The sequence below is a fragment of the Bubalus bubalis genome, chromosome 9 (genome assembly GCF_019923935.1).
Source record: "Bubalus bubalis isolate 160015118507 breed Murrah chromosome 9, NDDB_SH_1, whole genome shotgun sequence".
In the NCBI taxonomy this organism is placed as follows: Eukaryota; Metazoa; Chordata; class Mammalia; order Artiodactyla; family Bovidae; genus Bubalus; species Bubalus bubalis.
In genome coordinates, this window is record NC_059165.1 from 72,156,261 (window position 1) to 72,177,142 (window position 20,882).

The window sequence follows — 20,882 nt, forward strand, 5'->3', positions numbered from 1 at the left end:
AGCTCACCTCTGCCTGCTGCCTCCAAACCTGGAGGCTCTGGCGGTGGCCCCATATTTCCCCCGGGACTCTTGCATCCCATTGGTGCCCTCCACTACCCCAAGGGGACTGTCATTCATTCTATTCCAGGCTTGAACTGGAGAGGGACTGAGGAGAGGCCCCAAACTAGACCAGGAGAACATGGTGCCCCCATAGCCACCTGTCCTCCAGGGCTGGCTGGCATGAGGAACTTTATAGCGCATCTGAAGTTGTTGGCATTCTCAACAGGTACTTGGGCCTGTTCCCTTTAAGAGAAGAGCAGGGCCTCTATGTTGTGTCTTCTCAAGGACCCCTGGAGCAGGAGTGCAGGACTTTGCATGTCACTTTCATGATATCTTGCTGCTTTTGCTGCTGCTAAGTTGCTTCAGTTGTGTCCGACTCTGTGCGACCCCATAGACAGCAGCCCACCAGGCTACCCCGTCCCTGGGATTCTCCAGGCAAGAACCCTGGAGTGGGTTGCCATTTCCTTCTCCAATGCATGAAAGTGAAAAGTGAAAGTGAAGTCACTCAGTCGTGTCTGACTCTTCGTGACTCCCTGGACTGCAGCCCACCAGGCTCCTCCATCCATGGGATTTTCCAGGCAAGAGTACTGGAGTGGGGTGCCATTGCCTTCTCCGTCATGGTATCTTACCAGAGTCTAAAACAGTGCCTAGAACACAGTGGGTGCCCAATGAATGTTTGTTGAACGACTGAATGAGGTGCCTACAAGACATTTAGACAAATCCAGGAAGCAGCTGAAGATTCAAGTCTAGATACACCTTGGATTAAATTTGGGAGTGAGTTCAGGGCAGTCATCACAGATATTCAACCATTATCACAGATGCTCGGAGAGGGGCCCTGGAAGGTCACATGAGGAGCAAAGCGGGTAGGATGTGGTTTTCTTTCAACATAGACATTCCTGGCATATTCAGTGAAGAGTATCTCTCACTTCCACAAGGAAGTGTACTCTCTCCCTCTTCTCTTGAACCATGAAGACCTCCCAGTCCATCCTTGGTTTCCATGGATACAAGCCAGCAAGAGCACAGGGGCGGATGGTTAAGTGCTGGTCTGTGGGGAGCCTTCTGGGGGCAGCCGTGTGGGAATGCTGAACTGTGGCCAGACCTGCCAGTTTACCAACAACATCCAGAGATTGACACTTTTATGTGAAATTTGGTTTTTCAGTGTTGGCAACTAAGATAGATTTTTTAAAATCTTATTAAAAAATATATATATATACTGTGGACCAAATCCAGTGTGACGATGGCTAGGGCCCCAGCCTAGAGAAGACATGAGAGATGGGGAAGCAGCAGCATCACAGGGCAGGGCAGAGAAAGCAGAAGGAGCCGCCAGAAGTGGAGGACCATAGCCTCTGGAGGGAGGGAGTTTGGGGCAGGGAAGCCCGGGTGGGCAGGAGTGTTTCCAGAAGTGTCAGCCAGGCAGATAAGGCCGAGGAGTCCCCATGGCATTTTTGACAAGGTGACGTTTGCCGGATCAGTTTTGCTGAGAGCTGGGGCCAGTGCCAAGTTTGGAGGAAGAAGGGGAGGGTGTAGAGAGTGAGTCGATGAGAGAGTGTGGACAGCTGTCTTAAAAGGCCTGCCTGTGGTGGGCCCTGAGAACCTTTAGCAGCTGTGGTCAGCTGAGCTGCCAGGAAGGGTGGAGGAGGCAGCTTGAAGGCTCCTGCTAAGGGGAGGTGGTTGAAGAATCTGGAGGGCAGATGTAAGGGGAGAGTAAAGGGAAGAGCAGAGACCTGGGGACTGAATCTCAGGAAAGCAGAGCTTTTTAGATGGAAGTCAAAACGAGCATGGGGCACTTGCTCTGAACAGCTACCTCTCTGCTGGAACCACAGAGAAATCACTTAGATGTCATTTAATCATTAAAACATGCTTAAAAGAGATGTCATTCAAGGCATGTTTCAGAGGAGGGACCTGAGGCTCAGAAAGGGAAAGTGACCTCTCTGGAGCTACCCAGCAGCCCAGGTCTAGTCCAGCTTCCCAGATTAAAGGCGGAGCTGCTTCCCACTGCACCTCCCAGCTCCCCACCCCTCTCCAGCACAGAGCTGCAGGGATCACTGTGTTCTCAAGTTTCAGGTGCAAGGCTATACAGGTGGAGGCCAAGGGTACTGGGAAATGTCTTTGTACCAGGCACGGGAGGCCATTAGCGCCCTGGGAGTGTGCAGTCCCCCCAACCGAGGGGGCAGAGCCCTTGGCAGGGGGCTGAGTGGGCAACTGGAGAGACAGCAGGCCAGGGAGGGGCTTTTTCCAGTTCTGAGCGGCTTGCACTCATTTGAAATCAGCAGGGAGACAGGCGGTGGAGAATAGGGTACACAGGCAAGGACTGACGAGTCTCAATTCTGGTGCTGCTTCTCTATGCTGGGCCACACGTGGGTCTTGGAACACGCACAAGCGCCCAAGGTCCTGCTACAGGAAGGGAGCTGAGGCTAGGGACTAGGGGGCCTAGCCCCATGGAGCAGCCACGGAGGCTGGGATTCAGGCCTGAGTTGGACTGAATCCAAAGCCAAACCTGAGACTGGAGGAAGAGTTCTTCCCCAGCTGGGAAAGTGGGGCAAGGTAGGGTGTTCCGGGGGCTTCTGGTGGGGCAAGAGGCAGCTTTCTGAGAACCTGCAGAGAACTCAGGAGGCTGGGACCAGCCCTGAATAGCCAAGGAAGGTCCCAGGACCAGGACCTGGGGGCACTAGAAGGTCAACTTTGTTTTCACCCTTGTCTCTTGCCACTGACAAAAATGACTATTACTTGGAGACTGGGTCAACTAGGAAGGACTCTCAGCTGCAATTCAAACTAGTTTAAGAAAAAACAGGGATAATTTGTCTCGTTTAACTGAAAAGGTCAATGGCTTCAGACACAGCAGGATCCAGTACCCATGGACGTCAGGATGTTTTCAGGAGTCTGAGTCCCTGCCCTCCTCCTTTTCTCAGTTCTGGCTTTAGTCTCAAGCAGCTCATCCCATTATCAGCAAAAATGCCCCTCAGCCAGCACTAGTCCCCCACATCCTGCCAGCTCAGCAGCCCACCAGAGACTCTTGATGGTTCCAGCAAAAAGTCCCAGGGCTGATACGCATTGGACTTAATGGGATCATGTGTCCACTTCTGAAGCAGCCACTGGTTCTGACCCACTGGCCTGAATCACATGCTGTTCTCTGGAGCCTGCATTGGAAAAATCAACTGGAAGACGGGCAGGGATGGCTGACCATGGCTGTCCACTGCGCTGGGCAGACATCTCGCTCTGCACACTCAGGATGCCTGCCCCTAGACTCCTTCCCTTGGCCCCACAGCTGTAGCCTTAGGAACTACTTCTGACCAAATTCCAGGCCAGGCTAGCCCCTGGATGTAGAAATAGGGGTGCTAGAAGGAGAAGCAGGGAGAGTGCATGCTATGCTGAAGGGATACAGGACAGACAGGTTTCGAAAAGGACTTTGCCGCTCTGTGCCTCACAGGGCGAGTCGCTGCCCCTCTTTGAGCCTTGGTTCTCCAATTTGTGAAATAGTAATGATAGCCAATATGTCAATAGCACCTACTATGTGCAGCTGCCGTTTTAAATGCTTTCAGATACTTTTTTCTTAAATCCTCAACAAACCCTATGATGTGGACACCATCATTATCATCCCCATTTTACAGCGAGACAAGAAAGGTCAAGCAGAACAGTCTAAACTCACACTGAAGCAAGGTCTGTGCAACTCAGGAGCAGAGCTAAGTGGTGGAAGTGGCTGGGCCCATGCCAGAGGCAAAATCTGAAAAGTGATGGGAGCATTGTAATGATTAGGGCAAAACTTCTGAAGGTATGCTTGGTAGGAACCTACAGAGGCAGGGTGAGGGCAGAGAAGGCTCCAGGTGCTGAAAAAGTCCTGAAACCTACATGTCAGCCTTGAAGCCTTATCTGAGAGGTGTGGGGGAGCACAGAGCAGGAAGATGGGCGTGGGAGGGTGGGGCTGCAAGAAGGTGGGTGTGGGAGGGTGGGGCTGCAAGGAGGAAGGGGAAGGGGTTTTTGCTTTCTAAGCCTTCACTCTGTCACATTTTATCCTCACAACACGATATCAAAGAGGAAACTTAGGGAAAGCATTTTACTCAAGGTCACACAGCAAATGACCAGCTTTGGGAAGTGAATCCTCCTTCTTTCTTAGCTTTCCACTCTGGGGACTTGAGAAGCCATTGGACAAGCCTCCCAATGTTGGAGGGGGCAGCGGGAGCAGCTGGAAGAGGGGACAAGCTCAGGATCTTGGGGAGGGAGAGACTTGAAGGATGATCAGTGCTGGGAGTGGCAGACATAAAAGCCTGGTGGGAGAGCCTCCAAGGAGGCACCCAGCACCCACCCACCATGGCTGAGCATGTGGGTTTCAGGGCTTTGCAGAGGAGGGAGTGATCATTAGTCACCCTGTTCCCACTGGTTGAGCAAACTGAGGACTACAACGGGGCCACTGAATTTGGCAATTTAGGGGTCCCTGGTGACCTCAGCCAGAGCAGTGCCAGAGACCATGCGGGAAGGAGGCAGAGTACAGGTAAATTATAGGATATGATGATGCGAAGGGGTGAAGGGTGGGTTCCAGGGAATATGAGCAGGGAACCTCATTGCTCCTCTGAAAATAGAGAAAACTGGGCATGGGGCATATGGGGACTCTCTGTACTATCTTTGTAATTTTTCTGTGAATTTCAAGCTGTTCTAAAATTAAAAGTTTATTTAAAAATATAGATGGCAAAGAGGTAAGAGTGGGTGTGGCTAGAATTTGTAGGTGGCTGGGGGAGGCAGGAATTTGAGAAAGAGCCCACAGGTGCAGGTAGGGCTTCTGTGTTTTGGATGTGAAACTGAGCAGGAGGCTGGCGTGGGGGCTTTGGGATGGGGAAATGAAAGCTGGGAAAAGTCAAAGGAAGCAGGAAGGGGCTGAGGCCTGAGATCCCTCGACCTACCCTTCCCAGGCACCCTTCAGTCCCACTGTGGAGTCTTCATCTCTCCCTAGAATCCCACGGATTCTGCTGGGGACTTGCTCCAAGTAGGGGCCCTGGAGAAACTGACAGGACCAGGGGTCCAGGGGCATAGTGCTGAGAATTCCCCAGGCAGGGGCCTGTGGAATCTTTTGAGTTTTAAGGGGTTCTTCGTACTCTAAAGTGCTGGGATCCACTGCTGGAGATCAGTGTGCATACGTCTTGGTTCAGCTGGTTGGTTACCCAGCTCAGAATTTGGAGGCCCAGCCCCACCACCTCCCAGATTGGACCAGAAAAAGTCTGCTAAGGTTCTGCCACCTCCTCTGGGAAGACAGGGGTGGGAGGTTTTGCAGGTGGTGATCAAGGCTTCTGAGAGCTGCAGAGGGTTTCAGGAGCTCAGCTTAGACAGGAGCAGAGTTGCTCCAGGAGGCCCTGGCAGTGGTACCACTTCCCTGCAAAAGACTCCTCTGAGGCCCCAGTGTTTTCTGGGTTCAGAGCTTTGGGAACTAAAGGTGCCAGGGGACTGGCCCTAGAGAGTCCTTGGAGAAGCCCTGCCCTGGGAGTCTGGGGTTAGATGCTGCTTCCGGAACTCTACTTGGGATTCCTCTGGGAGACCTGAGGCTTGGGAGAGAAAGCAAAGGATTTCCTAGGCTGGCCTCACTTAAGAGGGCTCAGGGGGCAGCTGGTGGGGGAGGGGTGCTCAGTATACAGTGGGGCGGAGATGAGTTAGAGGTTGGGAATGTCGGAGTAGGAAGCCGAGAGTGGTCTAGGAGGCAGGGGTGGAGGGGTGTGGTTGGAACAAAGATCAGAGTAAGAACAGCACAGGCTGGAATAAGGAAGGTGCAGCGAGGGATGGGGTCTGACGAATGGGTAGGGGTTTCCGCCAAGCGTACGGTTGGAAGTGGGGCTGCTGCTGGGAGGAGAAAGAAATGAGGACGAAAAAAAAAAAAGAAAAAAGAAATGAGGATGGGCTACAGATGGGCCAGGGGTTGGGGATGGAGGTTGGGATGGACCAGGGATGGGGGTGAGGCTGGGGTGGAGGGAGATCAATGAAGGACAGAGTGGGGCTGGGCCGGATTGGAATGGAATGAATTTTCGATTGGGACAGGGAGTTGGAAAGAAGAGGGCTGAAGTTGGGCCTGGATAGGGCTTGGTGAGGTGGGGATGGGGAGAGGGGGATCAAGGCGGGGGGCGGGAACGGAGGCCCTAAGGTTTGTGGCTGGGGACCCCACAGGGGAGAACTGGGACGTGGGAAGAACTGCCCCCGGGTGCCGAGTGGTAGACCCGCCTGGGCGCGGCGCGCCGGGGCTGGGGGCGAGGGCGTGAGGGCGCCCCGGGGCAGGCCGGGAAGGGGGGGCGGGCCTCCCCCTGGGCCGGGCCGGGGCGGCGCTAGGACCGAGCGCGCGGAGGGAGCGAGCCGGGCGGAGCCAGCGCCCCCCGCCCCCCGCCGGCCGGCTCCCCTCCCCCGGCCGCTGGCTCGCTCGGCTCGCAACGCTGCAGAGGCTCCGAGGCGGCGGCGCGGCGACTCCGTCTTTCCCTCCTTCCTTCTCCGTCCGTCCGTCCGTGCGTCTGTCCGTTCGGCCTCGGTCCGGCCCGCAGCATGGCCGGCGTGAGCTTCAGTGGCCACCGCCTGGAGCTGCTGGCGGCGTACGAAGAGGTGATTCGGGAGGAGAGCGCGGCCGACTGGTAAGCCCCCCGCCCCCGCCCCTCAGCCCCTTTGTCCCCGCGCCGCCGCCGCCGCGCCTTTGTTTCCACCCGGCCCCGCCGCCCCGTAGCCGGGAGGGAGGAGGAGACCCCGAAATGCTGCAGCGGCCCGGGAGGGCCAGGGAGGAGCTGCCTTTGTGCGCGCCGGGGGAGGGGCCGGGCCGGGCCGGGCCAGGCGGGGCACCCGCGGTCCCCGAGCACCCGGAGGCGGCCCCAGCCGCGCGGTGGGAACGCTGGTGGCTGGACGCAGGCTGGAGAGACGCAGGGTCCAGATGTGTGGCCTGGGGCTTCCTGGCCTTGCAGAACTGCTCCTCCACCCCCTCCTCTTCGCCTTGGGCCCCGGCGGGGGACAGGTGTGCACCGGGAGGCCAAGGGCACCTTCGACACCTTCGAGCGGGCGGGGACCGAACCGGCAGAGCCAGAGCTGTCTACCCGGCCCAGCCCAGCCGGCCACCGCACAAAGGAAAAGCTAGGGCGGGGGAGGAGCGGAGCGGAGCGGGCTGGGGGCCGGGGCGCCCCGCCCACCGGGGGGCCTCTTGGAGTTGGGGTGTGACGGAAGGACGTTCACTGCCACACGGCCACCGCCGCCAAGTGCCTCCTGTTCCCCTCGGGGGTCGAGGAGGCAGGGCTGAGTCTTCTCCCCAAGGCGAAGAGGTTGCAGGGACTAGGCACCCAGGCTGGGACGTGCCAGGGGAACTGAACTGCCTGCCTAGAGTGCCAAGTGGGGTCCCTGGGAGGGATCCCCCAGGCGGACCATTGTGGAAAGAGTGGAGGGAGTTTTCTGAGAAGAATGAGGGGGGGAGGAGATCCACGGAGCCCCTGGCCTGGTGGCCCAGTGGCAAGGGGCTCAGCTACCGCGGGGTTGGAGGAGCTGGGCTGCCCTCTCTCCCCTCCCCAGCTGTTGTCTTCCCCTAGGTGGTGGGTGGGGACGGACCACCTGCTCTGGGGCTGGAGTCCCCAGAGTGGCGGAAAAGCCAAGGGGTTCCACACTGCCCCATTCAGGAACCATCATCTCCCCGGAATACTCTTCTCCTGGGGCAAGTGCCCATTCTCTTCCCTAGGCCTTTTCTCCCCTTGGCAAGCAGGAAACACAAAGTGAAGGAAGATCTGAGGGACCACACTCGGGCTGGCCTCACCCTCATGCTGGGAAGACACTGACCTGGGGGCTGGAGGAGGGGACAAGATGGCCAGGCATCCATGCCACAGTACTGCAGCACTGGCGGGCGGCCAGGCCTGGAGGGATGGACGAGGGAGACAAGCAAGCTCTCGTGTCCTGCGGGTCAGTCACAGGCGAGGCCAAGATGGGCTAAGCAGGCAGGCAGCCCACCCTCTGTCCCAGCCCTGTCCCAGGGGGGCTGAGATCATGGGATGAGTTGAGGGCAAGTGGCTGGCTTGGCCTGGTGGAGGAGCTGGCCTTGGGATCTGGGCTGTGCCTGGAGAGAGGCACAACCCACCTCAGAATGCTCTTCAGTCTGGGGTTGCTGCCTATCACCACCCCATTTCCCCCCACCTTCCAAAAAGCGGAGCTCCCACAACCATTGCTGGCCCGCATCCTGCTCAGCGGAGGCCTGGGCTCCCACCACCCAGCAGCATCCATGTGGCTCAAGCAAGTTATTATTCATCACTGGCGTGCGTCAACCCCCACCCCCCGCCCCGATCTGGGTTGTGTGTGGGACACTCACAGATGTACACACGCACCCTCGCACATACACACATTAGCTCACTCCCAAGGGCCCAGATAAACATTTGGTAGAAAGAATGTGAGAATCATCAGGGACATGAGGGCCCCTAGCACCCAGCACAGAGCCAGGGTACAGTGGGGTCTCCAGACTCAGGAGCAGACCCTGCACTGAGGCTGGTGGAGGGTGTCTTGGATAAAATCACCATCTGGGCAAAGGGGGCTTGGCACTGCCCTCCTCTGAGTAGGGAGTAAGGGTCGGGGAGGTCACACCCAGGTGGCTTACTCTGGAATAGACTGCTGCCTGATGCTGGGAGCAGGGGACCATGGAAGTCAGATTGTGTAGTGAGAAGAACTGATGTTACCCTGGACGTGACCTGACTCACTGTATCACCACACTAGTCCCTGCTCCTGTTGACAAGCAGGAGAGGAAGTTGGGCTCAACCATACCCCAGATGCTCAAGGCCCTTCCAGTTCTAATATCCTGAGAGTGTAATTGTCCTGAGGAATCCACCTGCCCTGCAGCCCCCACCCTCAGCTCAACCCAGAATCTTCCTGGATCTGCTACATTCCATCTCCCACTCACCCCAGTCCACTTTCTCTGGCTGAGATGGTTGCTAGATGGCAAATACCAACTAGAGCTGCTCTGTGCTGTCTTGAAAGTCTGAGTTAAGTGTCCCACCTTCATGAAGCTTACGGTTTGGAACGGTGTCTATCTCCAGGGGTTGGAGGTGTAGATTCCTGCCCCCCACCCCCTTTCGGTTTCACCAGCTCCAACCCCCCCAAAGTTTAGGTCACCTCAAATGAGTTTGAGAAGCACAGATCTAGTGAGATCCCAGGCAGCTTTAGGTGCGTCTTCCCATCCTTGCTGGGGTGTGGTAAGCACCCTGGGGAGGGAGGTGCAGTGCAGGGCAAGGCTTCCTGGGGAGCTGGCATTGGGTCCCTGAGGGATTTCAGTCAGGGGTGGGGATGGGATGGAGAAGCAGATCTGGCCTTCCTGTGAAGGGAGACTCATGCAAAGGCTCCAGGGTGGGAAATGCCCAGAACTGTGCTGGACATCAGGGACCCATCCAGTGTGATCCAAGTGTATGGTATGGATACGGAGGTCTGGCTGGAAAGGCAGGTGGGGTGGAGCTCAGGGATGAAGGCCTGCTGAAATCTTTGAACTTAGCTATGGTTTTCACCAGGTAAGGGCCAGGGCTGCAGCACAGAAAGGTGACTGAAGGTGGGTAGACAAAGAGTAAAGAATGGAAGGGGTAGGACACGTGTTCTTGGGAAGAGCCACAGAGAGCCTGGGAGAGGCGGACAAGTCACGCCGGGGAAGTGTGACTTGATGGCTAGTACAGTGTCTGGGAACCGGAGTCGTGGAGTCCTGCCTCAGTTTCCCAGCTGCGGGATGCAGAGGGGCAGATCCTCCTTCTCTGAGGGCCTTTTGTTCGCAGTGGCAGCTTAGGGCAGCCAGACAGGTGGTGGGACAGCTGTGTGGAGAAGGCAGCTGCCAGGGTTGGGGCCCAGGCAACAGTTGGATAGGGAGTTTCTGGCCCCACAGCCCACCTGTGTCCCTTTTAGGAGGCAAGAGATCCTGAGAAGCAGGGAGGGGCTGGGGCCTGTTTGGCAGTGACTTGTGCTGACCTCATGGGGCTGGGCCTGGACCAGGCGCTCCTTCCGCCCTCCTCCACCTCCCACCTCCCTCCCCCTCTCTTCTCTCCTCCCTCTTTCCTTCCCAGCCCTTTCCCTCCCCGTGCCTTCATTTTCTCTCCGTCCCTTCGCGTCCCTCCCTTCCCTTGTCTTCCGTTTTTGCCTTGTCTCCTAGCTCTTCTCTTCTGCATCTCGCTGATCTCCTCCCCACTCTCCTAGCACCCTGCCTTGGCAGTCAGGGAAAGGGAGCTTGAGGGAGGGGCTGAGCCTCCTTGCCCCTCCGGCCTTTCTTCTCGGCCCCAAGCCGGTCTTCTCCAAGTGGGTCCTGGGAAGGAGACATTTCTCTCTTCCCTTGTGTAAAATGGATGTTGAGCCACTCCTACCTGTGGAGAAAAAGCTAGGGAGGAGGAAGGCTGCTGGGTCAGCTCTCTGCCGGAGCTGAGAGGGAAGGAAAGGCCAGCAGTCCCCGGAGACCAGAACCTCAGCTAGGGCAGAGGCAGCCTAGGGCTGGAAGGCCAAAAAAGCGCCGCCGCCCAAAGGCCAGAGTCCAGGCAAGAGTGGCCATGGTGACCTCATCCCCATTTCAGAGAGTCTGAGATTGAGGATGAGGGTGTGTCCCCGGGGTCCTTTGTGTTCGGGAGAATGCAGCTGGGTGGGCCAGTCGCGTGCCAATTGCTGGGTTGCCGTGGTTACCAGGGGGATGCCCAGAGCTGAACAGCACCAGGTTCTCTCCCTGCCCCCGCCCCTTGCTGTGGGGGGAGGGGCAGTGGGTACCGAGGCACGCGCCAGGTAGGTTCCTGGCAACCACCAATGGGGGATGAGGAGCTGTAGCCAGGGAACGGTAACCAAGGAACCCAAGGAACCCGTCGCCTTGGAATCTCCATCTCACACCACTGGCTGGGTTGCAGGCTGCTAGGGCCAGGGCTCCGAGGACGCAACACACTGACTTACTGGAAGCGAGCCACTGGCCAGCAGTTCCTTCCCCATTGCCTGCTTTCCACCTGATCCAAGCCTCCCTCCATCAAGTCCCAAACTGTCCCCCACTGAGTTCCAGCCTGAAATGGTGCTTAGCTCTGTTGTCATGGTGATAGGGCTTAAGTGCTAGGCTGGAATCCCCCCTCCTGTCCTGCCCCTTCTGCGTCCCTCCTACCCTCCCAGAGCCATCTCCACCCAAAATTGGCTGCCTGGGCCCTGACAGTTCTCCGAGCCACCCCTCCCTCTCCCCAGGGCTCTGTACACTTATGAGGATGGCTCAGATGACCTCAAGCTTGCAGCATCAGGAGGTAAGAATTCCAGCCATTCCTTTGTCTTCCTCCCGCCCCCTCCTCCGGTTGGGTTGTTTTCTTCCCCACCCGTCTGGCTCCAGGCCACTTCGATGCTTGCTTGCCTGCGTCCAGCAGACCATTATTTGTCTGGCAAGTGTCCTTCCTCCAATCATCCCTAAGATCCCTAGGGTGGGGAGGGAGGGAGACTGGTTTCCTGTTTGATTATGAAAAGACAGAGCCTCAGAGAAGGAGTGTGACTTTCCCGAAGTCACACAGCTAGGTGGGAAGGGGCCTGACAGGGATGGCCTGGATCACCCCACTTTCTTCAGAGCCTAAAAAGGTTTTAATTTACCTCAGTGGGTGCTAGCACCGCGTGAGACTTGATGTGTGAAGAACACATCCTAAGCTCTCCAAGGTCCTGGGGGATTAAAAGGCAAAACTCGCACCTGCCTGCTGCCTCTTTCACACCAGCACAGAACTCTGGGACTTGTAGATCTCTGGGGGTGTCTGCAGAGCCCACAAGAGGAGTCGTTGCTTTGGATTCCAGGCCCTTTGTGGGGGAGGGGTTCAGGAGATTGGGCCTGACAACCCTCCTGATTCCCCCAGATGGCGGCTTGCAGGAGCTCTCCGGCCACTTTGAGAACCAGAGGGTGATGTATGGCTTCTGCAGTGTCAAGGACTCCCAGGCTGCTCTGCCAAAATACGTGCTGATCAACTGGGTATGCACTGGTGGGCTGGGGAGGGGAGCTGAGGGCCCCAGAACGGTTCTGCTTCATCCCACTCCACTCACTGATGCTGCGGGAAGAGAGCTCCAGGCCTCAGCCTGCCCCTAACTCTTGTCCTTTCCCTGTTCCCCTTTGCTGCGACTTTGCAGGTTGGTGAGGATGTACCTGATGCCCGCAAATGTGCTTGTGCCAGCCACGTGGCTAAGGTGGCTGAGTTCTTCCAGGTGTGTGTGGGGTCAGGGCTTGCGGGGATTGGCTACAGGCGCGGGGACTGGCTGCCTGAACCTGCCTTCTTCCTGCGGCAGGGCGTCGACGTGATCGTGAATGCCAGTAGCGTGGAAGACATCGATGCGGGCGCCATCGGGCAGCGGCTCTCCAATGGGCTGGCGCGGCTCTCCAGCCCTGTGCTGCACCGACTACGGCTCCGTGAGGACGAGAATGCCGAGCCGGTGGTCAGTGTGCGCCCCTGGTGGGCTGGCCCTGCCTGGTGCTCCACTGGCCAGTCCCCTCTTGGTCCTCACTGTTTCGTGGCGGGGCAGAGGGGTGCTCCCGAGCACTTGGCCTGTGGGCTGCACTCACACCAGGCCCCTTGAACTCTGCAGGGCACCACCTATCAGAAGACTGATGCGGCTGTGGAGATGAAGCGGATTAACCGCGAGCAGTTCTGGGAGCAGGCCAAGGTGCAGACCCCGACCCTGGCCTGCTGGCTGGGTGGCTCCTCCCTGTCTTGACCCCACGGGGCTGCTCTGGCTCCTCTCCTAAAGTCCCTCCCTTCAACAGCAGGGCCTGTCCCATGTGCTCCCCACACTGAAAGCCCCTGAATTCACAGAAGCCTGGGTCAGGGATGGGGGTGGGGTGGGGTGGGGCGGGCCGGGCCACAAGCTGAGGGCCTGCACTGCCTTGGCACGGGGGGCTGTAGAAGGAGGAAGAACTGAGAAAGGAGGAGGAGCGGAAGAAGGCCCTGGATGAGAGACTCAGATTTGAGCAAGAGCGGATGGAGCAGGAGCGGCAGGAGCAGGAGGAGCGGGAGCGCCGATATCGGGAGCGAGAGCAGCAGATTGAGGAACACAGGTGTGCCCCCTGCTCCACCCCCACCTTGGGCCGCGGCCCCACGGAGGCCAGTCCTAAGGGTTCGCCTGCACCTTTCATTCCAGGAGGAAACAACAGACTTTAGAGGCTGAGGAGGCCAAGAGACGGTTGAAGGAGCAATCTATCTTTGTAAGTTCTTAGCCCACGGTTTCTCTTTCCTGGTCTGGGAAGTGGGGATGGTCCCTGAATTACTGGGCCCCTTGGGGGATAGTCAGAGTCTTGGGGACAGTGCTGGGCATTCAGGGTACCCCTGCATCAGCATGGGATGTCCTTCCATGTCGGGCCTGACCCCTGATCATGTGGGGTTCTGTCCCCTGGCTGTGGGAAGAGACCTCTTTGGAGAAGTTTAGACTGAAAGAGAAAATCTACGTTGATCTAAACCCTCACTGACCAGGCTTCTCCTGCCCATTTCCAGCAGGACTTGAGGGGCTCAAGGTAGATTAGCCATGCTTCCTGTATTTAATGGGACTTGAGGCCTGGTCCCCATTGTAGTAATGCTATAGAGCCACTGAAAGAATCTGGGCTGATGCTCTGAACATCTGTATACACGTATGTGTAGTGTCTCCTTTAGGGGAGGCATTTATTCCAGGGGTACTTGGCTGAACTTCCAAACATTGGGATGGCCCTAGGATCATCGTGGATTGACCCTTTCACAACCACAGTGGAGACAGATCTTCACGCTTTGAATTGAATTTTAACATTTGAGAAATAGCGAAGATCATTCAGTGCTGAGCATGGTACAGTTTGGGACAGGAAGTAGGCAGTAGTTGTCTGGACTGAGACTGTGGTGGGTAGCTGTTGGGCCGTGGGGACCCAAGCAGACTTCAAGGTCACACCCACAGGAGGCTGGAGGGAGGTGGGAGGACAGTCCTGCAGCACTGGCATTAATGGCTGTCATAGATCATTCCACTCACATAGCCCCTAGAGGGTGGAAAGGATGTGTGGGTAGTAAGCTCCAAAGTCATTCATTCAGCAAACCCTTGCCACCTGCCACATGCTGGTGTTGGAAATATGGTGGAGGGCAAGATGAGCAAGGCCCTTTTACAATTAGCTGATGAATTAACTGCAGCAAAAGGTACATAACATAAAAGGTACCATCTTTACCATTTTTAAGTGTATCGTTCCAGGGCGTTAAGTGTATTTATTTTGTACCGCTGTCACCACTGTTTATCTGCAGAATGTTCTTCATCTTCCCATACTGAACCTCATATCCATTAAACACTAACTGCCCATTGTCACCTTTCTCAGCCCCTGGCACCTGCTTTCTGTGTCTGTGATGTGACTACGTACCTCGTATGAGGGGACCATTTATGACTGGCTTATTTCACTTAGCATAGCAGCTTCAGGCTTCATCTATGTGTCAGAATGTCTTTCCTTTTGAAAACTATTAGTATTCTGTAGCGTATGTATACCAGATTTTGTTTATCCATTCAGAGCAAGGTCTTTGGGGAAAAAAAACTTATGGAAAATTTCACATACACGTGCACACAAAAGTAGAAACAATAGTTTAGTGAACCTTTGACTTGATCACTTATCTTCACCAATTACCAATGTTTCAGGCAAAGATTTACAGTGTTACGCCATTATTTCATAGTCTCATCTGGCCCTTCAAGTATGGCTCGTGTGACGGTGACAGTTGGTATTTTAACAGGTCACTGTGGTGACCCTGCAGCTTCAGGTCCCCTGAGGAAGGTCTCACACAAGAAACTTTGGAATTTACAACCATAAAATGCTTCCTTTTGACTTAAGGAGGTACTCCGCTTTCTCCCTTCTGATAAGAATTGCCTTCCTTATGTGAGTTCCCTTTTTGCCTGGGATACTAGGAGTTCATTTATCTGAAGATGCTGAAGCACAGCAGCACCATTGACCTTTCTGGTTACTGTGTTGGTGTCTCTCCGACCCCCAGCTCTGATTTGTTTCCGTGCTTCTCACAGTGTTGGTAGTTAGGGTTTCTGTGGTAAGCTGCCTCTGGTCCTTTTTTTGAATGAGGCAGAGGAACCTTGTCCTGTGGCACTAGGCAGGGGTGGCGTAGCAGCAGAGGCTGGTGGGATGTATGTTTTGAGGGAAGGCAAAGAGCTTGACTGGAGTCCCTTGGAAATTTGGGAGGAGAGAGTGAGGTCAGAGGAGGAGTTTAGACTTCATTTTGGGAGACAGGAAGTGGTGGTTAGGGTGACAACCCTCTTGAGGCTTTTGGTGTGGTTAGGTCAACTGAGGAAACAAATACCACTGAACGTCAGGCTGACCACTCACACACATACATAAGTTCTCATCCTGTGTCACCCACAGAGGGTGGGGAGATGATCCAGAAACAGGAAATTATGACACAGTGTAATCAGTATATGGCTGGAACACCTCATGGGGGCCCAGGGAAGGAAATGACCTGAATGAGCCAAGGGCCCCTTCCCCAGGAGGCTGTGCCGAAGTTGAGGCCGGAAGCAGGAAGAGCTGGACCCAGGGTGGGGGTCAGGCACATGGGGAGAGAGATTCATTTCCTTTGCCAAGGCACAGAGTTGGGAAGTTGTACGCATGTTACAGGACCTACAACTCCATTGTGCTGAGGACTTGATGTCTACATTTCACAGGGTGTGCGTGAGTCAGGGCAGGAGGGGAGTGTTGGGAGAGATGATGGGCTGGATCAGGCAGGGAGAGGGGAGGCCCAACCAAGGACCCCCACACCTATCTTTACTCTGGGGCTGCAGTCCCAAAACAGCAAGTGAAGGGTAGTAGGGAGTGGTGGGGACCGTGGCAAACTGAGGCTGCTGCACTGCAATTCTACTTGAAAGCTGCTTTGGGGCACACAGGCCTGTGTTGCCAGGGCTGCTGGCATTTTCAAAAGAAACTGAACACCCTGATTTCAGTAAGAAACTTCGTTTTTGAGTGAGTGAGTAATAGTTACTCAGTCGTGTCCAACTGTTTGCTTCCCCGCGGACTGAAGCCGGCCAGGCTCCTTTGTTCGTGAAATTCTTCAGGCCAGACTCCTGGAGGGGGTTGCCATTTCCTTCTCCAGGGGATCTTCCCGACCTAGGGATTGAACAGAGGTCTCCTGCATTGCAGGCAGATTCATGATTTTTAAGTGATGGCAATTAATTAATGTTATGGAAAGATCCTTTCAGGGTCTATAGAGAAAGAAATAGAAGGAAAGAGCAAGGAGGCAGGGGACTAGTGAAGCCTCAGTCATGATACCAAGATTCAGGCTGCACAGATAGGGGTGTGGCTGGCCAGGTACTGGGTTAAGAGGTTCGAGAAAAGTTAGCTACCAAGCTGGGAGTGTTCCTGGATGGCCCTGGGTGCCCAGGGGCCTGACTCGACTGGAGATGAGGCAGCTGAGGACCTTGCAGATAGAAGGTGCTGTGGGACTGGGTCGTGAAAGTGGTTTTTGGTAGTGAAAGAAGCGGGCTGTAAGAAAGCCCAGAGCTCCTGTGGGGGTGGGGTGCTCAGAACACCATCCCTTTGGTTTCCAGGGTGACCAGCGGGATGAGGAGGAAGAGACCCAGATGAAGAAGTCAGAATCAGAGGTAGAGGTGAGCACTGTGGGGGGACCAGGCATCTAAGTTTGGCTCGGCTGCCTCAATCAGGTCCCGCCTGGCCTGACTATCCGTGTGCCCCCAGGAGGCAGCAGCCATTATTGCCCAGCGACCTGATAATCCACGGGAGTTCTTTAAGCAGCAGGAAAGAGTCGCATCGGCCTCCGCAGGCAGCTGCGATGTGCCCTCACCCTTCAACCACCGACCAGGTAGTCCCAGCTCCCACACCCTTACCCAACCCCCACTCCTCAGGTTTTGGTCTTGAGCCTCTTTGGGACCTTCCTTGCCCAAGGAGCCCTTGGAGAAGCCAAGGCCGAGCATCACATGAGCTTCCACCCACCGCCTCCAGGTGGCAGGGCTGAGAAGGGCTCGAGCAGGGCCTGGTCTGAGCAATGGGTGGTGCTAGAGGGCATCTGGGGCTGAGGGATCCCCCTGGCTGCAGTGAGTGGCTCTGCTGGGATTGAACTTGTCTTATCTGAAGAACTGTAGGTGCATGGGGAGTGGGGCCTCATCCTGTCCTGAGATTGATCAGCCTGGAGCTGTACTCCGGGTTCCCTGTCTGGATTCTCCCTGTATGGCTTCCACTACTCCTTGAAGCACCTTTCTGCTCCCTGTCTGCTGGCCTGCTTGCCCCTTCTGTGTGCTTGGCTCAAGTGCTAGGGCTCTAGGGGTGGGACAGGCTGTTCCTGGGCATGCGCTGCCCAGATGCTGGGAGGCTGGCCGCATCATGATATGTCAGGCTCTTTGCTATGTGTGGCTGGTGCTGGTTGGCAGTGGTCTGATGGCTTGAGGCTGTGGTCCAGCTTGGCTGAATGTGCACCCTGGCTGAAGGCAGCTTGGACATCCAGGGCCGGCCTGGGGGTGGGTGAGGCCTCAGGATGGGGGTGGGGGAGACTGACCCTCTCTTGTCCTCTGTCTCTCTCTCTCTGTCTGTCTCTCTTGGCAGGTCGTCCGTACTGCCCTTTCATAAAGGCATCGGACAGTGGGCCTTCCTCCTCCTCCTCTTCCTCTTCCTCCCCTCCACGGACTCCCTTTCCCTATATCACCTGTCACCGCACCCCAAACCTCTCTTCCTCCCTCCCATGTAGGTAGCAGTCCCAGGCCTCTGCGGGAGGGGGTAAGGAGGGCCCCGCTTCCCAGCAGCCCCCTTGCCTCTCCCCCTGATCGCTGATCTCTGGTGTTTATCCCCAGAGCAGGTACTGCCTGCTTCTTTCCCCTGGCCCTGAAGGGGCACTGGCCCTCCGGGGGCCTGGCTTGCAGGGTCTGGAGCTGTGGTCTAGCCCCTGGGGGGCCTGGGGAGCTCCCAGCCCCCACCCAGACTCGAGAGAGGAGGGGCTGGCCAGGCCCCAAGTTGGACAGTCCTGTTTCTATCTGGCTACTTGGCCCTCACTGATCAGCCTGGGGTTTTCTGTCCCACAGGCAGCCACCTGGACAGCCACCGGAGGATGATACCTACCCCTCTCCCTGCCCGGAGCCCCTCTGACTCCAGCACGGCCTCCACCCCTGTTGCTGAGCAGATCGAGCGGGCCCTGGATGAGGTCACGTCCTCACAGCCTCCACCACTGCCGCCACCACCCCCAGCAGCCCAAGGTATGTGAGGGGGCCCTAGCCCCTGGACTGGGAACTCCAAGTGGCTGCTCTATGGCCCTGAAAGTGGCTGGGGCAGGGACGATCCCTGGTCAGACCTGCCTTCTCTGGACCTCAGGGTCTCCCTGGAGTGGGGACTGGGCCTTCCTCCCAGGGCTGCTGAGCAGTTTAAAGACTGCGGGTAAAGGGGCAGCAGGGGCCAGTGGGCGTTAGAAGGCACTCTTCATGGAAGTCTTAGTGGAGGCCTTCTTTCCTGAACTCTTCAGTGGGTAAGCAGGGTACTCTCTGGTGGCTGCCCAGGGCCCGCATCCTTTCCTGGGAGCTGATCACACGTCTCCTCTGTCTTTGCTTCAACAGAGACCCAGGAGCCCAGCCTCAGCCTGGATAGTGAAGAGACCAGCAAGGAAGCCAGAGCAGCAGCCCCTCAGGCCAGGGCTGGCCCCCTGGAGGAGTCCCCTCAGGCCTCGGAGCCTCCCGAGGGCCAAGGCAGCCCCATGGAGGAGGACTTGATGTTCATGGCATCTACAGAGCAGGCAGACCTGGCTGCCTCTTTAGAGCCTGCCATGGCTGGAGCCTCTGCAGCCGACAGCCCAGTAGCTGATGCCATTGAAACCGACACTGCCGTGGCTGACACTGCTGTTGCTAACACCGTCACCCCTGCCGCTGCCAGCCTCATTGACCTTTGGCCAGGCAATGGGGAAGGGGCCTCTGCACCCCAGGCTGAGCCTCGGGCCCCCACACCACCTTCAGGTGCCGAAGTCATGCTGGCGGAGGTGCCCCTGCTGGATGAGGTGGCTCAGGAGCCACTGCTGCCAGCAGAAGGCAGTGCCAATCTTCTCAGTTTTGATGAGCTGCCTGAGCCGCCAGCCACCTTCTGTGACCCAGGGGAGGAAGTAGAAGGGGAGCCCCTGGCTGCCCCCCAGGCTCCAACTCTGCCCTCAGCTCTAGAAGAGCTAGATCAGAAGCTGGAGCCAGAGCTGGAACCAGAGCCCCACCTGCTGACCAATGGCGAGACCACCCAGAAGGAGGGGACCCAGGTGGGGCTGAGGCTACCTGATGGGAGGGGAAGTAGTCAGGGCTGGAGCAGAGGGCTGACCCTTGGTTCTTCAGGCTTGCAACAGTACCCTGCCCCCTTTCTCTGTGACCCACATTGTTGGGGGGAAGCTATTTCATTTCCCCTCCATGGGCCAGCTCTGCTTTTATTCCCAGGGTAGGCATCTGTGTTTCCCTGGCAACCAGTGATGGACTCTGGTTGCTGGGGAAACGAGCTCAGGCCTGGTAGGTCAGCCCTAGTCCTGCTGGGTGGGGCCCAGTGACTTGGAGCTTTTCTCCTGCAGGCCAGTGAGGGGTACTTCAGCCAATCACAGGAGGAGGAGTTTGTCCAATCAGAAGAGCTATGTGCAAAGGCTCCGCCTCCTGTGTTCTACAACAAGCCTCCAGGTAGTGCTGGGATGGATGATGGAGAGGAATTTGGGTGGGGGTGCTGCGTTGAAGTGTGGCCAGGCAGCCCTTCCCCCATACACAGCTGGGACAGCTCGCTGGGTTTGGGATGGACACAGACATGGATCTGCTGAGCCATCCTAACTCCCTTCCCTTCCCCACATCATAGAAATCGACATCACCTGCTGGGATGCAGACCCAGTACCGGAAGAGGAGGAGGGCTTCGAGGGTGGTGACTAGCAGTGGTGCCTGCCCTTAGGCTGCCCTCGCCAGGGCCGCCCACCTGCCCCGTCTCTGGCCAGATGGTCCACAGTGCCTGCACTCGCAGCAGCTCCGCCTGGCACCCACTCTGGATTCTGGCCCTGGCTGGGAACTTGGCCGCATCCCTACCCACAGGGCCCTACTTTTACAGCTTTTCTCTCTTTTTTTTTTTTTTAAAGTTGATAGGAGACTTGTACAGTTGACTGGTTTTCCTCCCGTTGGTAGTTGAGACGCTGTTGCAAATTCCACCCCCTTACCACCCGGTCCAGATTGTAGCTCTTAGTCCTCCCTGCTCACTCACCTGGCCGGGGTGGAGGCCTCACCTTGCTTGGGGCCTGGCGTGGGGGGGAAGTTTTGGTGGGAAAGTGTTCCCCCCACCTCTTTTCCTAGTTTTCTGTTTCTTGGAAAAAATATCACTTTGTATTCTCTGTCCAGGGCTTCAGATATTTTGCACGAATTTTAAAACATGGCAATAAATGGCTCGTGGGCTCTGGCTCCCTGGGACACCCCTCCCTACCCTTCTCTTGACCCTTCCCCACCTGGCCCAAAGGAAGAGAAGCAGGCCTAGCTGGGGCCTCTCAGCTTCCCGGCCCTTTCCTGCCCCCTCCTGCTGGGCAGGTCCCAGGCTGGAGGCCCTCGGCGTGATTCAGGTCAGGGCTATGGGTGGCCCCTCTCCATCTCCTCCTTCTTTGCTTGGGTTCCTTTTTCACGTTCAGTAACTGTTTTTTGGAAAGCACAAACTTCTGTAACAGGTCGTGCTCATGTCTGTTAATAAAGAAATCCAGATCCCTTCAGGCCTGCTGCTCCGGGCCTCCAGGGGCTGATCCGTGGTGGGCCGCCTGCCCCGACCCCATTCCCAACTCTTACTACCTTCAAAGCTGCGAGGGCGCCCTCACCAAGGCCCCAAGGAAAGTGGGGTATGAGGCTCTTGGGGGAACCAACCAAAGGTTTGGAGCAGGCTGACCTCAGCTTTAGCTCTACAGCTTGTTAGTTTTGGGCCGATGAGGCCGGCCACACCTGGCCAC

At 56.7% G+C, this 20,882-nt stretch overlaps 1 protein-coding gene across 2 annotated transcripts; it reads left to right on the forward strand.

Annotated features, from left to right (window-relative positions):
- The first annotated feature begins 6,392 nt into the window (after positions 1-6,392).
- On the forward strand, positions 6,393-20,651 carry DBN1 (drebrin 1). 2 transcript variants are annotated; one of them, XM_006042902.3, is made up of 15 exons: positions 6,393-6,632; positions 11,194-11,249; positions 11,838-11,950; positions 12,106-12,180; positions 12,262-12,408; positions 12,559-12,636; positions 12,876-13,027; positions 13,111-13,174; positions 16,507-16,566; positions 16,655-16,778; positions 17,516-17,653; positions 17,989-18,159; positions 18,514-19,193; positions 19,494-19,596; positions 19,766-20,651. In XM_006042902.3, the coding sequence occupies exons 1-15, from the start codon at positions 6,547-6,549 to the stop codon at positions 19,834-19,836; spliced, it is 2,118 nt and encodes a 705-aa protein (XP_006042964.2). In that variant the 5' UTR covers positions 6,393-6,546; the 3' UTR covers positions 19,837-20,651. The 2 variants fall into 2 exon arrangements, with proteins under 2 accessions (XP_006042964.2, XP_006042965.2); XM_006042903.2 differs by lacking the exon at positions 17,516-17,653 and having other exon boundaries at positions 6,397-6,632.
- Positions 20,652-20,882: the final 231 nt, after the last annotated feature.